Here is a 21688-nt window from a genome sequence, read left to right as displayed (position 1 = left end):
CCAACGCTCTAACCACAAGGCTATGCAGCCGCCCCATCTCTGTGCATTCCAATTGCCAAATTGTAATTCTGTTCGTTGTCCGTAGCTTATGCCTGCCCATACCATAACCTCACCGCCACCATGGGGCAGTGTTCACAACGATGACATCAGCCATCTGCCCGGTCCAGTTGAAACCGGGATTCATCCGTGAAGGGCATACTTCTCCAGCGTGACAGTGGCCATCAAAGGTGAGCATTTGCCCAGTAAAGTCAGTTACGACACCGAACTGCAGTCAGGTCAAGACCCTGGTGAGGACAACGAGCACACAGATGAGCTTCCTTGAGACGGTTTTTGACAGTCTGTGCAGAAATTCTTTGGTTGTGCAAACCCACAGTTTCATTAGCTGTCCGGGTGGCTAGTCTCAGACGATCCTGCAGGTGAAGAAGCCGGATGTGGAGGTCCTGGGCTGGCGTGGTTACACATGGTCTGCGGTTGTGAGGCCGGTTGGACGTACTGCCAAATTCTCCAAAACAATGTTGGAGGCAGCTTATGGTAGAGAAATGAACATTTAATTCTCTGGCAAAAGCTCTGGTGGATATTCCTGCAGTCAGCATGCTAATTGCACGCTCCCTCAAAACTTGAGACATCTGTGGCATTGTGTTGTGTGACAAAACTGCACCTTTTAGAGTGGCCTTTTGTCCACAGCACAAGGTGCACTTATGTAATGATCATGCTGTTTAATCAGCTTGTTGTTATACCACACCTGTCAGATGGATGGATTATCTTGGCAAAGGTGAAATGCTCCCTAACAGGGATGTAAACAAATTTGGCATGACAATATGGAACATTTCTGGGATATTTTATTTCAGCTCATGAAACATTGCAACATGCAAAATTTTGTTTCTTTTATATTTTTGTTCACTGACTATGATGGAAGCATCAGCTGGGGGTAATTTCATTAAATCCTTTTATTTACATTTTTGTCCTAATAAACGTAACTTTCTCAAATGTTTGTCTACCAAGAGGAAACAACATGCTTGTAAGTACATCTACGGCAATTAGATGATACTTTCTTAAACATCAAAATACCAAGTTTACCAAATTGGATTCGGGAAATGTCTGCTGTATTTTCCTTTAAATAGGAAACTAGTCCATGTGATCGACACGTTTATGAATAAACCCCAATGTCTCATGTTCCACTTATTTCTCCAGCCAGCACTCAATAGAACCCATTATACACTGTGACTTGTTTTCCAGTACAGGAGTGAATGTGTTGTTTTTAGGAGCTCTGTTGGGTACAGTGGGAGGGTGTTTGGCCTCTACCAGCTTCCTCCTCTTCCACACAGCACTTAATAAAGGAACACAGAGGGAGGGAGTGGGGAATTTGGCCCAGATCGCAGAAGGTGAGACTGGCTGTTCGGACCCACCAGACACACAGGAAAAGGGCCCTTACAGGGAGAGGAAGTGAGGTAGCTGTGGGGAAACTCAATAAACAGGAACAGAGAACAGTGTACGAAGTGTGAGACTGGTGCCAGGCCGAGGTTTACAGTTAGGGAAGTCAGGCTCGGCCGATCCCATCTACACTATAGGAAAAAGAAGTCCAAAGTTTGAGTCATGCAGGTCTTTAAAATAGGTGTTTCGATTCTAGAGATGATTTACTGATGTTGCCACTTTCTTTACTGTGCATGCATCAATATTTGTTTTCAAGCCCTTGATTAGAAAAACATGATATGCTGTTCTGGGTTGTATACAGAGTAGATGGTTTGTTTGAGATTGTATCTCATTGTGTTTTTAATGTCTATAGGTGGTATTAAGTCACATACACTTCTATATGATAAATTAAATGATTAAAAAAATAAGTTAATTATCATTTCTACACCTTTTCTACCTGGTCTAAGTCATTTAAGTTCAGATTGGAATATTTTCCATTGTTAAAAAAACCCCATACAAAACGATATAAAAAAAAAAAAATCTCGGACACAATTCAAATCTCCCCACCAGTTGAGACTAACTGCTTTAATCCCTAGTTTTATTCATTAGAATTTTATAACATCATCCATAAATACAGTCGGAGACATTACAGCATGTTCCATTAGTTGGGTTGTAAAACAGGACCTGCAGTACAGCAAGTCCAGCAGTGGCTCAGTCGTCTGATAACTACCATAAGTCATACCATAAGTCATTATCTAAGATGCATTACAGAACCACCACTACCAGTCATTTGGAGGCCCGATATAAACAGCCCATGTTATATATTAACCAACATCTCATGCTGAAACGCAATGAAAAGGAGCTCTTATCTTGTTCCAGGCCCGATCTGATCTGCCGGCGGCTTTTAGTGTAATCAAGAAGCACAATGGACCATAGATTTCCTTCATTCAGGCGATGGGCTTTTGCTGGGCTCTGCCAAGGACAGGCCCCATGTGTGTAGTGGTGTGTTTGCAGCCAAGGCCCAAAAGTGTTGGCTATGCCCAATGTTTTATATAGAAACAGCATCCATTGTTAAAGAGGAAGTAGAGTGTTGAAGGTTTAATATCCTCAAAAAAATATAAAAACATTGAAGAGTGCCGGGCGAGAGAAGCTGAAAACCTTATGGTGAGGACAGGAGAGAAATCACAGATTTTTCCATGGGCAGGTCCCCCCCCCCCACCCAGTGAAGAAGGTAATGAATGTGTTATCCTGTGCTCTGCCCCATGGTTTGACTCTGGGCTGCTCACACAGATTAAAAATCACTATGTTGTTGTTGAGATTACTGTGGTCTCAGACAGCTGCTTGTAATAAAAACACAAGATGTTGGAGGATGAGATGTGCGGAGGCTGGATGAAACATCTCATCATAGTAAGGCTCTTCCTGCAACGTTGCAGTGTGATTTGCTCTGGCTGTTGGAAACAGAACTTCAATTTGAGTCGCGTTCGTCGCAGCAAATGTAACCACGGTTGATATGAACAGTGATTAGTTTAGATTTTTGCTGTCAATCTGGGTCTGAAGACTAATTAAACACTTGAAATGTTTGGTTTCCCTAAACTCAAAAAGTATTGCATTTATCTGTTAAAAACTGGGTATAATTTGTCTGTATATTATTCCCTAAATCAGGGGTTCCCAAACTTTTCACTCAGGGCTACCCTCTTTCAGAACTGGGGAAATGCATTTGTCATATGCACTTGTGTGTAAATAAGAATTTGTTCTTAACTGACTTGCCTAGTTAAATAAAGAAAGAAACCTCTGGAGGATGTGTCCCTTCAAAGTAAATGTCACTTTCAAGTAAACACAAGAAACACACACATGGATACATAAAATAGACTGTATTTTCAGGAGGGGAAAAGCCCAGAAGCGGAGAAAAAAAAAAAAAAAACAGATTTGCGGCAGTTGAAATACTTCCTCTACTATCACACATCTGTCCACCAACGTCCACATAGGATGACCGTGGAACACATGTCCAATTAAAAGGAAAAGAGGGAGACCCAGGAAAACTGTGCAACTGAAAAAGAAAGCGCATACATCGCATCCTGGAATCTCTTCAGTCACAGATAAGAAATGTTAAAAACAAAACTTAAAAAATAAAATTAAAAAAACTATTAAAAACCCAGCTCCACAGCTGACAAAAATATGAGGACAGTCGTAAAACAAATAAAAAGGACTCATACGGCAAGCGTTTGTCTGAACTATAGTAGGCATGCATCTAAATGTAATATTGAATACAATGACAACAGCGGGTCCATTTACCGGTAATGAGGCAAAATAACTTGATAAATTGAAAAATAACAGAAAGCAAAATCAGCCATCACTTTCTCACTGTAGTATTATAGGCTTTGCCGTTTCCTCTAACCTGAACTGTAGATTGCCATTGAAACAGAAAGCCCATAAGGTCACCGTTCAGAATAGCTAAAAAATGAATGAGCATGTCTCAGCTTAGACTGGCAGGGGCCAATTCTAAGACGAGAACCGAGGCCAAGTTGCCATAGTTTGATACATTTGAGATGATGGTGTCATAAACCTGCTGAACTAACAGTCCAACTAGACGAGTTTAGATAAAGGCAAACGATCAAGATTAGTTACTGCATCTTACATTCAGCTTTCAAACGCTTACAAGTGGATTGCACAAGACTATTACCCATACAAACGTGTTTAAAACCCCAGAAAGGGAGTCTATGGGACACTACAGAAGGTAATGACTTTTCTTTGTCACGTACACCAGACAGGTGCAGTGAAATGTGTTGTTTTACAGGGTCAGCCATAGTACAGTGCCTATGAGCAAGGCATATCGATCCATTTTTTCACCTGGTCTGCTCGGGCATTTGAACCAGCGACCTTTCGGTTACTGCCCCAATGCTCTAACCACCGCTGGCTACCTGCCAGTGCTATCCAGTGTTCAGATGTGCTGGTGTTAAAGCACTCATGGTAAAACAAATAAAAAAATAAAAAAAAAAAATAATAAAAATAACCTAATATATAAAGGCAGAACTTTGGCAATAACACTTAAGGTAGAAGTATATATGAGAAGGTTGTCTATGAGAAACTTGGTGTGCGTTTTATAAGGACGACTGAGTGACTAATGGTGGAATGTGTGTGAGAAAGACTGGAAAACTTCTAAGAACCATCCACGTGAAACGGGCAAAGTGCCAAAACATTAGCAAAGTAGGCCTACAAGTGACCACTCCCACCCTGTATGTCTACAGTGCTGCTAAGATTGGATCTTAAACTACTCCAGACAAGTAGCGGGTGGAGCCAGGGATGATGCCACATCCTGCTTGTCAATTGAGCAACTTTGCTTCCAAAACCTAAATAACAATTTGACCACTGCACTTTAGCAATACATATGAAAACTGCCTGCTTGTCATGGCACTATAGGAAACAGATGGGCTCAGTTTCCACCATTCACTACTTATAAGGCATTATAATCATTACAGACAACACTTTTAAAGGGCACAAATGCACACCACTTTGTGTCAAGAATAAAGATATTGAAAGAGCAGTATCACACTTGTGAGACGGTCTTGTTCGTGAAATAGTCGGACGATCCCTTGCTTGAGACAGAAGCAAATGGGAAAATCTGTATCTGGCAGCAGCCTGAAGTGTAACAAATACCTCCTAAAAGCCCACACACACAATCCCGTCCAGTTCCCAGTGCTGAGTGAGAATCCAGGGTGTTTTCCCGCTTCAAGGCAAGAGTCATGTTCCATTTGAAACTGGATGATGGGGGACGAAAGGGATTCTGGGAAATTAAGTCATCTTTTTTTAATTGTGCCATTTGCGGTGGTCATTGTGGGCCTAAGTGCAATATGCAGAGTTGGTCCATGAAGGTTGGCTTGAGGCTGGGTCCGAGGAAGGGGGAAATGAGGAGCTCACGTCAAGTCCTTGGATTGGTCCATATGTCTGAAACCGCAAACAAAATGATGTCATTGGAGAGCAGTAGTTTCTGAATAAAAAGAAAACACTGAAGAATATCTTCAGATACACAATTATTATTATTTTTTTTTAAATTAAATCCACAGAGTATGCAGTCAGGTGTTTAAAAAAAAAGTTTCCAAGAACTTAGGCTAGTAGTTCATTGTCGTCATTTGGAAGAACAAAAGATTGGGATATTAATGGATGGTTCTCCTTTTCATACTGCTTGAGAAACAATTCCCCAGTCTAAAATAAACTAATTAAGACCAACACTTTCAGCTGGACATATTTATTTAACCCGGAAAACAGTATGACCTAAAGAGTGAGTATATAGACGGTACTTACTGGCTATAAGAGGCTGCTTCTGCCATTGGTGCTGGGTCCTTTGGACCTCATCTGTTCCTGGACTGACCCTGACTGCATGGGGGACAAGAGCAACATGGCAGTCACACCAACATCACTCCCCGGTAGAGTTATGTCAAATACAGTGGAGCGTCAACCAGCAAGAACAGAGGACGTTGACCAAATGACCTGTTTTCTGGTATTATGAAACAGTCAGTGTTATTAAAGATACATTGAGCCATGCCACCTGCAGCTGGATTAAACAACTGTTGTTGCTAAGTAAGTGCCCTTTGCTCACTCACAAATGGTGTGATATGTTGACATTTCATATGCCCAACGGGAACACGCAGTGTTCAATCCCTAGCGGTTGATGGATAAACTAGAGGTGGGTATGTGGAAATGCTAACTAACTTTGCAACAATAGAACACTGTTGCCTGAAAACTCAAAACAAACCTGTAGTCGGAATAGTGACGGCGGAGGAGGCAGTGTCAAGATCACACAGATGTTTCGTAACGGTGTTATGTAATAATTCTGCTTAAACAAAAAAAGGCAGCAGTGTTTGTATACCACGCCTATTTACACTGTTCCAGTGAATTGACTCGAATGAATAGGCTTTGTATCATTATAAGGGTTAGTCATGGCTCGCAATGGAGTCACTGGCTTAGTGTCAACACAAAACGCATACGTCTCTCATTCGGCATTAAAGCTCATTAAGGTTGTCAATGCTAAGTAAACAAGACTTGGTCACTGGTGAGTTGACTTGGTTTTCAGTGGGATGTCTGAGTTCCCCTTTAACAGGCACAGAAAGGAGATCTTGTTTAATGTTGTTGTGATTGGGGGAATCTTCTACCAGCGTTGCAGGACACAGAGGGGGCCTTTCATTTAGCTGCCAAGGCTTTCCAGCTGTGTCCCCTGTCACTGTCCCCTTCTCTGTGTGCCCTCTGGAATCACTCCCAGGGAGGGAAGAGGGACTGAGCAATAGGGTGTAGGGAACATCATGGGCATGAAGTGGTAGGGAGGGGGTCCATTTCAGGGCCTGTGTTTCACAGGACCACTTCCGCCTCATGCACAGGCTGAGCCTTGTTCAAAAGTGAGGCTGCAGGTGGCTGGCTGGAGATGGGCCAGTTCGCCAACGAATGGGGGTGGGACTAGTGTAGCAGTTCATGTATGAAAGCATCAGTGTTTTTGTATTCATTTTTGTCCAAAGAAAACCTGTGGACAATACCAATTCCTTGGTTTGTAGCATGGTGCACTGAGATGTTTTACACAATATCTTCCAGACTTGATCCATGTGTTGAAATAACAGTTAAAAAAAAAAAAAAGGATTTGACATGCAATGCAAGTATAACGCAAAGACCAAATAATGGTACTCACTATGAGCAGCCCAATGGAAATTGTTAGAGATTTATCTGTCAAGATTACAGATTGACCTATCATTCTTCTAAAACACAGATTACAATGTGTAAAAAGATGGTCTTTATGAAAGTAGCCAAAACCTTATACATACCGGCGGCAAACCTTCCGCCATCTCCCCAGAGCCAATGTGTGTGAGGTGCATAAAGTTCGTGGGCTCTCCGATCATGCTGCAGTCAATCTTCCTCCTCTTCTTCTTCTGAAACAAATGCAAAACGCCAGAGGTCAGTGACCTTTAGTAATTAAAATACGGCTAGGCAACTGCATAACACAGCGGCTGTGCAACCAAAAATGAAAGCAAAATTAGGTTTTAATTCAGAAGATGCTCCAAAATTACAACATAAACATGCACTTAATCGAACAATGATCGACATTTTGTCTCCAAATAAGCAGCTTATATTATTAGAACACAGGAGAGGAACACTTATTTGGTTATAGGTGTAAACCATGAGGTGGTCTGTTGATCATGGGATGAAATACTACAGAACAAACAGAAGTTGATGCTGGACAGTAAACAATGTCAAAAAAGCCTCTGTGCAAAAAACTTGCAGAAGTAGTGGAATTTTTTTACATGTGATGGCTTAGAATATTAAATAAAATGTTTTTGCTATGCATAAGCCATAAAATAAAAGGCTTTTTCATTTTCCACTATATTGTTAGTTTATCATCTCCTGATGCAGGCTGGCAGATGCCATAGCCATTGACCAGCATACAGACCTTTAGCCATGTTAAGTGTTACATATGCAACTTTGACCCATGTTTACATCCAAACAAAAACGTGCTGCTGACCAAAACGTTGAACCCTGTATCCTATGAGCTAGTCAGTCTTGACGTCATCTTGAATTCGGAGGATCTGTTGGAGCATGCCTACGCACCCAATGAATCAGGCATCTTAACGACCGTTCTTGTTGCTACGTTGGCATGACAGAGGAAAGCAGTCATTCCCACAGACTCGGAAAGACAACCTCATGACCATTTCAGCAGGCATATTGAATCAGTGAAAACCTAGCAACGCAAGATGCCAGGAATTGAACTCAAAACATATGCGACCAAATAAGGTAACCCTATACTCCTCTTGGCTCTATTGACATTCTGTGACGATCAAGTAGGAGCCTCACTCTGTGTAGACCAACTTCCGAGTATCAATACGGCAATCGATTAAAACTTAAACACTTTGCCGCTTGGTACTTCAGTCCAAACAGCCCTTGAAAACACTCAAAAAAGGCATACCAACCCTAACCAAAAGCCCAGCTGGTTGGCATCCACTCAAGTGGCAGCCATGAGTCATACCAAAGTCAGAAATAAGCCTGCACTATAATGTTGCTTAATTGGGAGGTATGCTATCCAGTGGCTGATTGATGGAAGGTCTAGCTAATTGGTCAGCTGCGTGTGCTGCAAAAGAGAAACCGTCGCTTAGCAACTTATTTTAGGAGAGGCCTTCAGTATGTGTAATAGCAACCATTTGGTGTCAGAAACCCTTTGGCATAGCCTGTGCTTAGAAAAGTGGGTAGCAATTACATGACTGACATACAGGAAGTTAAGCAGACCCAAACTACCAACATCTCATGAGAGCATCAGTAAGAAGGGTCTCGATACAGTAATATTCCAAAAACAATTACACGCCACACAAGCCCCTGTACTCTCGAAACAGTTCCACCATGTAAATCCTTGCATGTATTTATTTAAAGCTGCGTAACTGTAAAGTCCTCCCTCAACAATAGAACAAACACAGGCCCTAAAAATACATTTGAAAAAAGAGGAAGGGAAAAAGCCATCCTACGGGACAGTGGCCCAGTCCCCTTCCCCTCTCCTGGGCCCAGTCCCCTTCCCCTCTCCCGGGCCCAGTCCCCTTCCCCGGGCCCAGTCCCCTTCCCCGGGCCCAGTCCCCTTCCCCGGGCCCAGTCCCCTTCCCCGGGCCCAGTCCCCTTCCCCGGGCCCAGTCCCCTTCCCCGGGCCCAGTCCCCTTCCCCTCTCCTGGGCCCCCGGGTTCATTGTTGACGAGTGGGAATGGATGGACACAACCCGCCGTTACGCAACTCTCCCTGCAAAACCTGGGCCAGGAAAGGGTGCCGCCCTGAGGTCCAAGGGTCAGCGGTCGCTTCTGGAGAGCTAAAGGGAAGTTCTTCCACTCTCCGGCGACACGCTGATATGTTCGGTCATCAAAAAGGACCTCTATTCACCCCTGTAACGCTCGCCAGGATTCCATGAAATGTTTTGCTTTGAAACACCTGATGACGCTAAACTACTCTAGGTGCAGGCATAGTTCCCTGGACAGATCGATTCAATCGTTAGCGTCATTAAATCAACATCAGACTAGAATGTAAGATAGTAAGGACATGTTTTCAATACAGTCCGTCCCCATATTGTGATGCCTACATTACTGATGGACACAACTACGCACGGTCAAAGTTATAAATATGGGTCACATGGTCAGTGAATATTAATGACTGGCATTCACCCTAAGTATAGCGAGCGTGAAATAACAAATCAAGAGATGGCCCTCTCAAGATATCGCTCATGATGTGGAGGCCTCTAAACTGCAAGCTATAAAGCCCCCGTTTAAAGATATCAGCCTGTAAGTGAACGCAGATGGAGTCTGAAAAACACCATAAATACGTCAGCCTTTGCCAACAGATTTATTGGACTTTGATGCATTTAAAAAAAGGTCCCCCGTAACATCGTGGCGTAAAAAAATTATGGATAGATCATTGGGGAGCGTTTCACTTTTGGCTGTTCTAAGCATGCATTTAGGACTCCCTTGATTGGGCCTCTGTACATACCAATAAAACTCTGATAACTGTGTGTTGAATGCAACAGCCAAAAACACTAAGTTCTTGTGTGTGGTCAGAGTAAGCATGCTTGGCTGCCCAAACCTTGCCTTTAGCTACAAGATTAGCCAGGGACCTCTAACAACCTCTGTGGAACTTGGCAAGAGAGGGTTGAATGGAATTGGCCAGGATCTAATAAAGCGCAAGCTTGGGGAGTATACTTCATAGTCGAATACATCTATTAGATGAGGAATTTTGTGAAACCTGACAAAGAACGTTAGAGTAGTGGGCATTTCATACCTCTACATGAGTAAATGAGGGGCAGCTGGCCCAGACTCACCGGTGGGGGTTTGGCCACCACGCAGCAGCCCATCTTGTGCCAGAACTCGCTCATTCCTGGGCTCCGCCGGTTCTGTCGGTTCAGCGCCCTGCTTTCTGTTGCCGCCCTGCAGGCTGGTGAAGACAGGTAGCCTCTGTGACCCTCAATCTTGGGATAGTCCTGATGCATCCAGATCCCTTGCATCAGATAGCCAAAGTTGGTCAATCCCCAAACCCACCGGCCCAAAAGGTCAGGTCCTGATTAGCTCAAGCCTCCCGGCGTCTTGATCCTTCTTCGGTATCCAGTTAGATTAAAGTCCGTAGGGTTTAATCTGTTGAGACAGGAGTTTATTAAAAATAATAGCCAATGTAATGGGAACATTGTTCATTTTATTTTTAGCCAACATATCACTGCAAGCCTAACCTCCTAAGAAGGTAGCAAATCAAATCTATAAAGCCCTTCTTACATCAGCTAATATCTCAAAGTGCTGTACAGAAACCCAGCCTAAAACCCCAAACAATGCAGATGTAGCAGCATACTTCTTACTGGATTCTGCCCAAACCAGCATCTTGTCTAGAACAGTGTTTTGCTTGCACCATTTTAAAATGATGCAATTCTTCGTGAGTAAGTCTGCTTCATGAGTGCTGAATTGTGCCGATGATGACACAGCGACTCACATTGCCCCGTCCCCCAGTTCTAAGACTCAAAGGTTTGTGGTCTGAACACAGAGGCCCCATCTTCTGTTCCAAGTTCCGACATAACGGAAGGTTTGATCAGAAACGGATGGCCACACAAACATGCATAACACGTCTAACATATAGCTTTACAAACAAGTGACATGCACATTAGACATGAGAAAGACATTCCGAGGGTAAAAAAAAAATCTGCAAACAGTAAGGACCAGTTGTCCTTGTAAGGATCTAAGCATCCTCCTTTCGCCTCGAGGTTGTTCCCATCTCGTCCCAGTTCCAGCCTTGCTAAATCACATGAAGAAGCCAAAATGATAAACACTCTGGAGCACCATCTCTGAAGCCATTTATATGACCTCCTTGCAGTGTGAAAGAAAGTTCTGCCAAGACCATTTTTGCCTTCATAAAGTTTGGTTTATACTACTTAGTGTAGTCTTTGGTTTATTGCCATGCTTAAGGTTGTCACTGATGAGCCGTTAAGGCAAATTAGAGCTGCGGCTTTTTGGTATTTTTATTAGGATCCCCATTATCTGTTGCGAATGCAGCAGCTACTCTTCCTAAGATCCACACAAAACAGAACATTAGACAAGAACAGAACTACAAATAAATAAAACATGAAAAAAATAATTTAAAAAAACAGCACAGCCTACATATCAACACATAAAAAAATGATCTAGGTCAAATAGGGGAGATTAGCGGCGCCGTGGTTACCGCCTGCTCCAAGGACTCTGCTTCTACAGGTTGTTTTCCACGACGGTGCTTGGACTTCAGTTTACTTTGGGCCCGCTGCCGATCGTTTGATTAAACTTTTCATAATGACATGGCTCTCCTCCAGCACCGCTTTATTGTGCCCAGAGGCTGTGTGAGGAAACTGTTCAGGAATGTGTGTGGTGGAGAGTCTCTCTCTCACACACACACACGAACAAGGTCAAGCCTATGCTCTCTCAAACCCGACACAAAAATACTGTAGAAATATTTGGTTAACAGTCATCAGGGCAGTCAGAGAGCGAGTAGACTGGTGTAGGTGAAGGCATCAGGGTTGTAAGACGGGCTGGTCAGTGGGTGTAGAGACGGTTCTCATGCCCCATGGCTTACTGGGATGAAGTGGAAGTCTGTACACAGACTTATGACGATATAAGGGGTGTGGATGGATGGCAAGGCAGGCAGTGCCAAAAACACTGGCCCATTACGTCACAAAGGCCAGGCCTTACAGGCTGGTACAAGTCAAATAGGACACAGGCGTCTGTAGAGTTGAGCCACTAGCCGAGCCAGCCTTGCTCAGGCAAAGTCTGGGTCTAACTTCTCTCCGCGTTGACCTCTTACCGTTTCACCCCAGAGCAGGTACACTTCAAAAAGGGATTATAGTGAGGACACACAGCAGTGTGAGAACACAGTACTCGGAAAGAGGGCTAGAACTGTGAACTGTCTTTAGGATAGCACTGGGGCTCGGAATATCTCCTGTGGTACACTATTTAGAGGAGAGTAACCTCATGACCAAGTTTCCCATGATTCATAGCACGAAAAGAAGAACAGAGGGTGGGAGTAGGGGCAGACTAGGGGCAGTTGAAATACTTGTCCAGTGAGGTAAGGATTAACGGAAACTCCCGCTTTGGGCTCATCTGGTCTCTGACGGCATGCTCGTCATCTTGTATAAACAAACCGGCTTTTCAGAGACCTGGGGCAGTCTCACTCCAATTTGAGGTGTCCCCTGAGGAGCAACGAACGACGAGCAAAACGAACCCTCTTCAGAAGAGCGACAGTCCAGTTCGGTTGAATTACTACTGGAGACTCATCTGTTGAAGTGCTGGAGAGACCTTGATAAGATGGTGCTGTATTTTGCATATCTTCTTAGGCCACAGCTGTTTATTTGTTCAACTACTACAGGCTACCCTGTGGGAACAGGGAAGAATCGTTCTGGTTCCCCAACAGGGATTTTTCCCCCACACAACCAGTTTGTCTTATCATTAAATGGGCAAGGTGGTTCCTCAGACAGTACAAAAAAAAGTTGACAGTTTAATAGTTCACCCTGTCAGGATCCCTTGAGACAACACCTCTTTGTGCCAAAACCATCCAGCAACCTTCTTTGGACGCATGTGTATCTTTGCATCGACAGAGTGAAAACTCACAAGTGTGTATATTGCCAACACAAATAATGGAATCCTCCTGCCCTCACTCACTGCGCTCCTGTGTCCGTCCAGATTTCACATGATCCTCAGTGCTGCTGAGGCTTCCCTGTTATCTGTGCGGAACACACAGAAAAGCTAAAACAAGAAGGATGACAAAGAAGCACTGTGAGACTAACCTTATTAAAACACCACAATGTAGCTACAGTAGCAGACAGCATGTGATGCATCACGAGTCCAATTGTCAAGTTTGTCACCTAACCCAGCTTTTCTTCTCTTGAAGGGGGGGAAAATTGACAAATTTATCTTCAAGAAAATATGTTTTTATACAAGGCATCAACTTGACCATTCTAAGGCAGTTAGCAAAACTTATTGTCTCAACATGTGTTTGTTCATTTCATATCCCCATGGGTAGACTGACAGTGACGATACTTCCTGCTAACTCACCAAACACTGACGTGGCTAAAATATTCCATAGACATGCTAGCAGACTCCCCCTGTAAGAGATGTGGCAAAACACATTTCATTGCAGCCCTCTTTTCCAAATAGCCAGAATGAACAGCAAATGTATATAAAAACGTCAACGGCTACCATCATAGAGGTTGTATTTGAAAGAGATAATGGCTATAATTTACTGGGATTTATGAATTGAGAAGCAACACAGACAAGAGGTAACGTGATCAGCGATATTTATGAAAATGACATTCGACCCTGACTAAAGACCAGCTCACAGACACTCACAAAAAAATTAAAAAATAAATAAAATAGAAAACTTTCCATGGAAGTCTCCCTGTTGACATGGACTCAATGCCAAGCCCTGTTCCTTCAAAAGGATAAGGTTCCGGGTCGCACTATAGACAATAAGACAACGCCTCCGACCTAAACTAGTAGGGAGTAACCTAACGTGATGACCAATTAATTAGAACCAGATCTAACAGCATTATATGTGAGCTGCGAAAGATACAATGGAACCTTAGGATTCGTATACTGGTTGTGATCCTCGAATCTCAAAATCATTCAATGAGATCTTTCAGCAACAACAATGTTGAGATTAAGATGTTCTGATACCCTTGTTAGCCCGTTGGACGTTTTAACGAGGCAATCTGCAGTCGAAACAATAAACAAAGCGTTTCACCGACACGGTTTCTGTAAAAGGCGGAGGGGTGGGGCTGAAGAAGTGTAACCACTCAAATTCATACACAGAGCGTCCATGATATCAACATTATAGTTTTAACTGTGTTTTAAAAAGCTATACGGCATTTACATTTACTTAGTTTACAAACATTGGAGTAAAACAAGCTTACATTTTGGGTTCTAATGCGGTATGATAGTTGAACTAAAACGTATGTAGCAACAGCAGAATGCCCCCTCAATGGTCACAGTTATTCAATGACATGCTCAATAGTTACACCCCTAAACTATAAGCGTTTGCAGATGCAATTGAGTCCTGCAAGCTACCACTACCAACTGGGTGAAATCTTGGACGTGGGTCAGTGGCTCACTGTCAAAAGAGAGGAAAAGGAGGGGAGTGGTCTCTAACGGAGGAATTACAATGAGGCCTTTCATGGGATCTGTTTTAAAAAAAAAAAATACTTTACAACTGGTTAAATGGCACATTTAAAAAATTGCAGATGTCAGTTTTCAAGCAACAGCTTGAGGACAACATGGATCTTTCACGGAATCCAGTGCACCGCCATCCACGATTTGATGAATGGCTCAGGTGTTTAGAATTGTATTGGAACTGAGGTCTTTAGGACGGTTGCTTTAAAAAGAGAGAAGTACATCAGTGTAGCGATTCCTGCCTGGTACTAGATGGAAAAGCAGGTAGGCCTACATTGATATAGTTGGTGAAGATAGGTCTCGTCAAAATCAAGTTATTCAGATGTTTTCAGGTCTGAAAGAGGCCTCGTGTCCATTTTCCACATCATCTGTTGTGTGCAACTATGCATCCATCCCAAAATAAAAATGGGAAAGAGAACCATTAGTCCATAACAGGAGTTTACATAGTGTCCTGTCCTCCCAGAATGAGTTACTGGTAGGCTTACTGAAATAGGTCTCCAAAGTGACTCTCCTCATGAAAGATTAAGTATGGTCAACATATACATGTTCCTATACTGTAAGCAAAAGGTCCCCCTCTTCAACCCCCACTACTTAGGTCACTAACGTGGCAGTGTACACTGGGGTTCCTTTTAAAGGAGCAACTTTAATCTTTCATTCATTCCCATCTGCAACAAGTACAAAGTCAAATGTACAGGAAAGAACGCAGTTGATGTCACAATGGGATCCAACACCTCCATGACTCAATACAGCTAGTTTGACATTTCCTGCTATCAACCCCCCCCCTGCGTGTCACAGGTCATAGGTTACTCCACAGAGTTCCACACTAGCAGGGGTAAAGTACACTCCCCACATGCCTGGCTCAGCTGTGCATGTTGGCTGTTCTAACTACCTCAGACATGAACTGAAAACCCTAACAAACCAAAAGATAGAAGTCACCTGGCCCTGCACACATACAGTGCCAGTCAAAAGTTTGGACACACCTACTCATTCAAGGGTTTTTCTTTAAAAACTATGAAATAACATTTATGGAACCATGTAGTAACCAAAAAAAAAAGTGTTAAACAAAATATATTTTGATTAGATTGTTTTAGATGTGTGTATTGTTAGATAACTGCACTGTTGGAGCTAGGAACACAAGCATTTCGCTACACCCGCGATAACATCTGCTAAATATGTGAACGTGACCAATAACGTTTTATTTCACATTCAATCCCCTTCTGTATCAAAATCCCTGTTGCCTCAATTGTTTAGTGTCCCAATTTAATTATTATACATTTATTTTTTTGTTTAACCCATGGCCTACAATGGTCGCGCGCCTGCGGAAATCGAATGAATCTAATTTACCACCCAAACCTAAGGTAAACTAGAGCTGAGAAATAGTAAAACGACTAGAATATGCATGGCTTGATTAAGACATTTTTACAGGACGGGTTTCTCATATTGGCGCGATGCGTAGGGTGTTTACCTTTCACTCCAGCAACCCAGGTTGGCTTCCTTGCCCAGGCGTTGCTACATTGGTGTCAGAAATGGGATGGCGGCTGTGAGGCCATCAGAACGCACGGCCCAGACTTGTGAGTAGTTGAAACACCGGGGGGGGGTGTAGAATTGAGGCACATTTGGGGTTCTGAATAAAAGTTGAAAATACGTCATTTATAGACATCTATGATTGGTTCAGATTTGGTCCGGACCAAAAATCTCCGTCTGTTGAAATCAAGCCGGTTCTGGATCGCACCAAATCTGAACCAAACAGACTGCAAAGAAGAAAAAAGACGTTAGCATGTGCTTACTAAGGTGTAGCCTACAGTGTTGCCTGAAATGTTATTTTATGAATGCCCATCTGTGGTAAGCCTAACATTTGTAATACAAAGACTTTCGGTCTGGACAGAACCAAAAATAGCCATCCAAAAGATGTCGGCTCGTGCTTACTGGGGTGTAGCCTACCATGTCGCTGGCAATGGAATTTTATGAATGTCCATCCATGTGGTAGGTCCACCATTTGTGAAACAGGCCATTGCATTGGCTTCATTAGTCCAGATTCCTGTGACTAATCAATTTAGCTATTCAAGTCCTGAATACAGGGTTTCTGTACAGCATTGAGATATCAGCTGATGTAAGAAGGGCTTTATAAATACATTTGATTTGAATATCAGCTACCCAACTTCAATCAGGAGTTATCGTGAGCCTATTTGCAATGTATTTATACAGCAGGAAAGGCAGAACAATTTCACTTTTCGCTATGATCCGCTTGTCAAAAGTTGACGGATAAAAACTTGAAACCACTGATCATGACAATGGGGTGAAACTCCCGGACAACAGTTGTGATTGTCCCTTTTACTTTGACCTGTGCTGTTTTTAGAATATATTTTTTGTTAACATGGCAGCACATTTTTTATTTGTTTGGGCGCCATTGATGGTAAGCTATTTGATCAGAGAAACTTGCATGATGTAAAACGTCTGTCTCATAACATTGCATCTCCAGCCTGTAGGCTACAGAAAAGACCACACGCTTTCTACCATATTCTAATTCTGCTACATGATTTATGACAAATCATTTTTTTTGGACAGAACATTGGTGGAACGCCACAGGGATAGTCTCTCCAACAGCACCCTGGAGAGGCACGCTGGAAATGGACAAGCAAAATATTTTGTGCCCCTGCCAAAGCGAGAAATTGCCTCTGTTTCAGGGCAGAATTATGTTAAGTTGTGTGTTGTTGGTGGTGGTGCGTCTTGGTCAATTTAGCTCAGAAAATGCCACCCTCAATCTGCAACATAGGTGGTGCCTAACCCTGTGTAATGAGCGGGCCGACCGTGGCGTATGGTGTGTTTTTAATGCCAGAGACCAGGGTTGGCTACAATATTATCAAGTTGAAGACCACAACATTGAGGTTGGAGCACACAGTATTGAAGAGGAGCCAAATCCATCCCTGACCAATGGGCTTTCCCATAGAGGAGAAGCAACAGTCTGAGTACGAGACCATTTACAGTCTCATCCCAAAACTATGCCCTCCTGAAAATAGACCACAATGGCTTACTTTACCCAATGCATTCAACTGACTGAGCCACTGTCGCCAGCCTGACTTCCCTAAACGTTGTAGACCTCTAATTTGGAATTGCCAAAAAATACGAAATCAAGTCATAAACAGGCTGTGTCATTTGTCCAGCTGTCTCGTCTCTTAAAGGAAATGAATACACAGTGTCTTGAGGGAACATATTGTTATTACTTTAAAGTAAAAAAAAAGGTACACTAAACAAATAAACACATCCAAAGTGTTGGTCCCATGTTTCTTGAAGTGAAATAAAAGAACTCAGAAATGCACCATACGCACAAAAATCGTATTTCTCTAAAATTTTGTGCACAAATCTGTTTACATCCCTGTTAGTGAGCATTTCTCCTTTGCCAAGATAATCAATCCACCTGATAGGTGTGGCATATCAAGAAGCTGATTAAAAAGCATGATCATTACACAGGTGCACCTTGTGCTGGGGACAATAAAAGGCCACTCTAAAATGTGCAGTTTTGTCACAACGGCACAGATGTTGAGGGAGCATGCAATTGGCATGCTGACTGCAGGAATGTCCACCAGAGCGGTTTGCTGATGTCAACGTTGTGAACAGAGTGCCCCAGGTGGCAGTGGGGATATGGTATGGGCAGGCATAAGATACGGAAAACGAACACAATTGCATTTTATTGATGGCCATTTGAATGCACAGAGATACCTTGACGAGATCCTGAGGCCCATTGTCGTGCCATTCATCCGCCGCCATCACCTCATGTTTCAGCACGAAAATACACTGTCCCATGTCGCAAGGATGTGTACACAATTCCTGGAAGCTGAAAATGTCCCAGTTTTTCCATGGCCTGCATACTCACCAGACATGTCACCCATTGAGCATGTTGGGATGTTCTGGATCGACATGTATGACAGCGTTTTCCGGTTCCCGCCAATATCCAGCAACTTCACACAGCCATTGAAGAGGAGTGGGACAACATTCCACAGGCCACAATGAACAGCCTGATCAAGTCTATGCGAAGGAGATATCTGGTGCCGCATAAGGCAAATGGTGGTAACACCAGATACTGACTGGTTCTACTCACCTACTTTTTTTTAGGTATCTGTGACCAACAGATGCATATCTGCATTCCCAGTCATGTGAAATCCATAGATTAGGGCCTAATTAATTGATTTAAAGTGACTGAAATCCTTATATGAACGGTAACTCACTAAAATCTTTGAAGTTGTTGCATGTTGCGTTTATATTTCTTGTTCAGTATAATTTAACAATACACAACATTTAATGAAAACTGATACAGAGAGGGCATGAATTATTCCTGTCATTGGACGAAGACATCTTCATATCGGCTATAAAAATTATAAAAAAACATGTTCAATTGAGAAAACTTTATAGGGTTTGCGTTCCCACATGACCATTCTCCCAGGTTACAGCTAGTTAGCACAGGTGGTCCCTCTATCTAGCATGTTCTGAACACCTGTTTGTAACGCCGGGTTTTTCCCCAAACTTGGTCCCTGGGGCCCCCATAGTGCACGTTTTGGTTTTTGCCCTAGGACTATACAGCTGATTCAAATATCAACAAGCTTTGAGTCAGCTGTGTAGTGTTACAGCAAAAACCAAAACGTGCACCGAGTTTGCGAAACGCCGGTGGAACGCTGACAAATACTGTCTGTTGAAACGGTATTAAAAGCCGGTTAAAACAGTGTATATGTTGCATTTGAGAAATTGTTTTTGATGCGATATGAAAGTAAAGGGCTTCGTGTTTCTAGAACCGTATCACAATTGAGAATAGGTTCACTTTAGATGTAGTTTTTGGCTGCTAGAGCCAGTCTACCTCTGAAAATAAATTAATATCCTTTCGACATTAAGGCGTAATGGTAGAAACTTGGGCTAGCCGACTAAACTCCACGGTTTATGAAATGTGAACTTCAACAGAGAGTTTAGTCCGCTAATCCTGGGCTAGAACTAATCAAACAAGTGTTTGATTTACACCTAACAGATCACATTCCAGCCAAGCCATTTCCAAGGGAATAGCCACAAAATACATTACATAGCCTACCTTTATGTAGCTCGATAGGCTAAGTATTATTTAACCGAATAGTAATGACTTCGAGTTTGATAGAATGGTCGTTTCCTTTAAAGCATTAAACATTTAAATGAACCAATGTTGAAAACGTCAAAGTGCTGGGACATTTTTGATTCTAGGCAACGTAACACAATTGCCTCTTGTGTTTGGCCAACTCTAAGCCTTCTCAGTAAGAGAAACATTGTAACAATGACAACGTACCCCTTTTCATTTACAGAATTAGCTAGTAGGCTAACATACATGAAGAAGAAAGTCTCAATAGCGGCGCTAACTTACCTCCGTTCTTAAATGTACCCAAACAATGTCGATATCCAGTAGCAAAAGTATTCGCTGAATGCCTTTTCAAACACCAACGTATAGCACCAACCACACTTATGCTGATTCTCGGTTTTTGAGGTGTGGTTCTAAGTTGTTCAATCAGGAAATTGAAATGTTTTAAAATCTTTTTTCAAAGGCTTATTTTTGCCGGTAAAGTCAAACAGCACCCCTTATGGACATAGACGCGATTTGAAATGAGATGAATTACTTCGCGTTATCATAAGGTCAACACTGCCACCTACAGGGACATTGTAGGTATAGACCTACTCTTAGTATGCAATCCAAGTTTGAAGTTTTGAGTTTCTTGCAAACTCAAAACCCAACAATGCAATAGCAGTGTATTACTAGAAGAATAAAAACACGATAAATAAGAACATGAAATATGAAATACACAATTACACAAGTAAGAATACTCTATACAGGAAATATTTAAAAAGTCAGTTCCAATACCAAATTGACATGTACAGGGACACTGGAGTGATGGATGTAGATATGTATAGGGGTAAGGGGACTAGGCAACTGGATATAAGATAAACAGAGTAGCGGCAGCTTGCATGTGAGTGGGTGTGTAGAGTCAGTATAAATGTATGTGCATATTATGTGTGAATGAGTAAATGAAGTGACTATATGTGTGTCTAGGGCCCTGTGAGTGTGCACAGACAGTGCAAACATTGAAATAAAAATGTCAATAAAGATACAAGGTAAACTCAGTCCGTGTAGCTCTTTATCAACCGTATTGCTTGGGGATGGAAGCTCTTCAAGAGCCTCTTGGTGTCAGACTTGATGCACCGGTACCTTTTGTCGTGTGGTAGCAGAGAAAATAGTCTATGGCTTGGGTGGTTGGGGTCTATGACGATTTTCCAGGCCTTCTTTTCATACCGCCTGATATAGAGGTCCTGGATGGCAGGGAGCTCGGCCCCAGTGATGTGCTGGGCTGTCTGCACAACCCTCTGTAGCGCAATGCGATCGCAGGCGGTGCTAATGCCATACCAAGCAGTAATGCAGCCAGTCAATACGCTCTTAATGGTACAGCTGTAGAACCTTTTCAGGATTTGAGGGTCCATGCCAAACTTTTTCAACCTACAGAGGGGGAAGAGGCACTGCTGCATCTTCTTCACGACTTTGCGTGTGTGTTTGGACCATTTTAAGTCTTTTGTGATTTGGACACAGAGGAACTTGAAGCTGTCTACCTGCTCCACTGCGAGCTTGATAATGGTGTTGGAGTCGTACATGGCCACACAGTCGTGGATGAATAGGGTGTACATGAGGGGACTAAGCACACACCCCTGTGGGGCCCCTGCGTTAAGCGTCAGCGTGCTGGAGGTGATGTTGCCTACCCTCACCACCTGGGGTTGGCCTGTCAGGATAATGGTGTTGAATGCTGAGCTGTAGTCAATAAACAGCATTCTCACAATAGGTATTTCTCCTATCTAGGTGTGTGATTAGAGTGGGTTTAGGGTGTCTGGGATGGTGGAGTTAATGCGTGCCATAACCAGCCTCTCAAAGCACTTCATGATTACAGAAGTGAGTGCTACAGGGCGGTAATTATTGTGGCAAGAAGCCTTGGAGTTCTTAGGAACAGGAATGATTGTGGTCATCTTAAAACATGTGGGGATTACAGACTGGGACAAGGAGAGGTTGAAAAAAAGTTCCCACATATGCGGAGCACTTGTTGGCTGCTTTTCCTTCACTC

The 21688-nt window shown here is 42.9% G+C and overlaps 1 protein-coding gene across 4 annotated transcripts; it reads right to left on the bottom strand.

The window, feature by feature from the left end:
* Positions 1–3266: 3266 nt before the first annotated feature.
* On the bottom strand, positions 3267–20145 carry LOC106588345 (CDC42 small effector protein 1). 4 transcript variants are annotated; one of them, XM_014177230.2, is made up of 6 exons: positions 19954–20113; positions 16045–16147; positions 10229–10538; positions 7215–7319; positions 5710–5781; positions 3267–5352 (listed from the first exon to the last, which is right to left on the bottom strand). In XM_014177230.2, the coding sequence occupies exons 3-5, from the start codon at positions 10409–10411 to the stop codon at positions 5713–5715; spliced, it is 357 nt and encodes a 118-aa protein (XP_014032705.1). In that variant the 5' UTR covers positions 10412–10538; positions 16045–16147; positions 19954–20113; the 3' UTR covers positions 3267–5352; positions 5710–5712. The 4 variants fall into 4 exon arrangements, with proteins under 4 accessions (XP_014032705.1, XP_014032708.1, XP_014032704.1 ...); XM_014177233.2 differs by lacking the exon at positions 16045–16147 and having other exon boundaries at positions 19954–20145; XM_014177229.2 differs by lacking the exons at positions 16045–16147; positions 19954–20113 and adding an exon at positions 13199–13295.
* Positions 20146–21688: the final 1543 nt, after the last annotated feature.

The sequence above is a fragment of the Salmo salar genome, chromosome ssa27 (assembly GCF_905237065.1).
Source record: "Salmo salar chromosome ssa27, Ssal_v3.1, whole genome shotgun sequence".
Classification (NCBI taxonomy): Eukaryota; Metazoa; Chordata; class Actinopteri; order Salmoniformes; family Salmonidae; genus Salmo; species Salmo salar.
This window is presented reverse-complemented; position numbering and strand designations above follow the sequence as displayed.

Excerpts from the sequence above, each read along its gene's own strand:
- LOC106588345 (XM_014177233.2), bottom strand. The coding sequence starts at position 10,411 with ATGCAAGGGATCTGGATGCATCAGGACTATCCCAAGATTGAGGGTCAC. Across the intron at positions 7,320-10,228 it reads TGGTGGCCAAACCCCCACCG|AAGAAGAAGAGGAGGAAGAT; the intron begins GTGAGTCTGGGC and ends CATTTGTTTCAG. Across the intron at positions 5,782-7,214 it reads TGGCGGAAGGTTTGCCGCCG|TCAGGGTCAGTCCAGGAACA; the intron begins GTATGTATAAGG and ends TCCCCCATGCAG.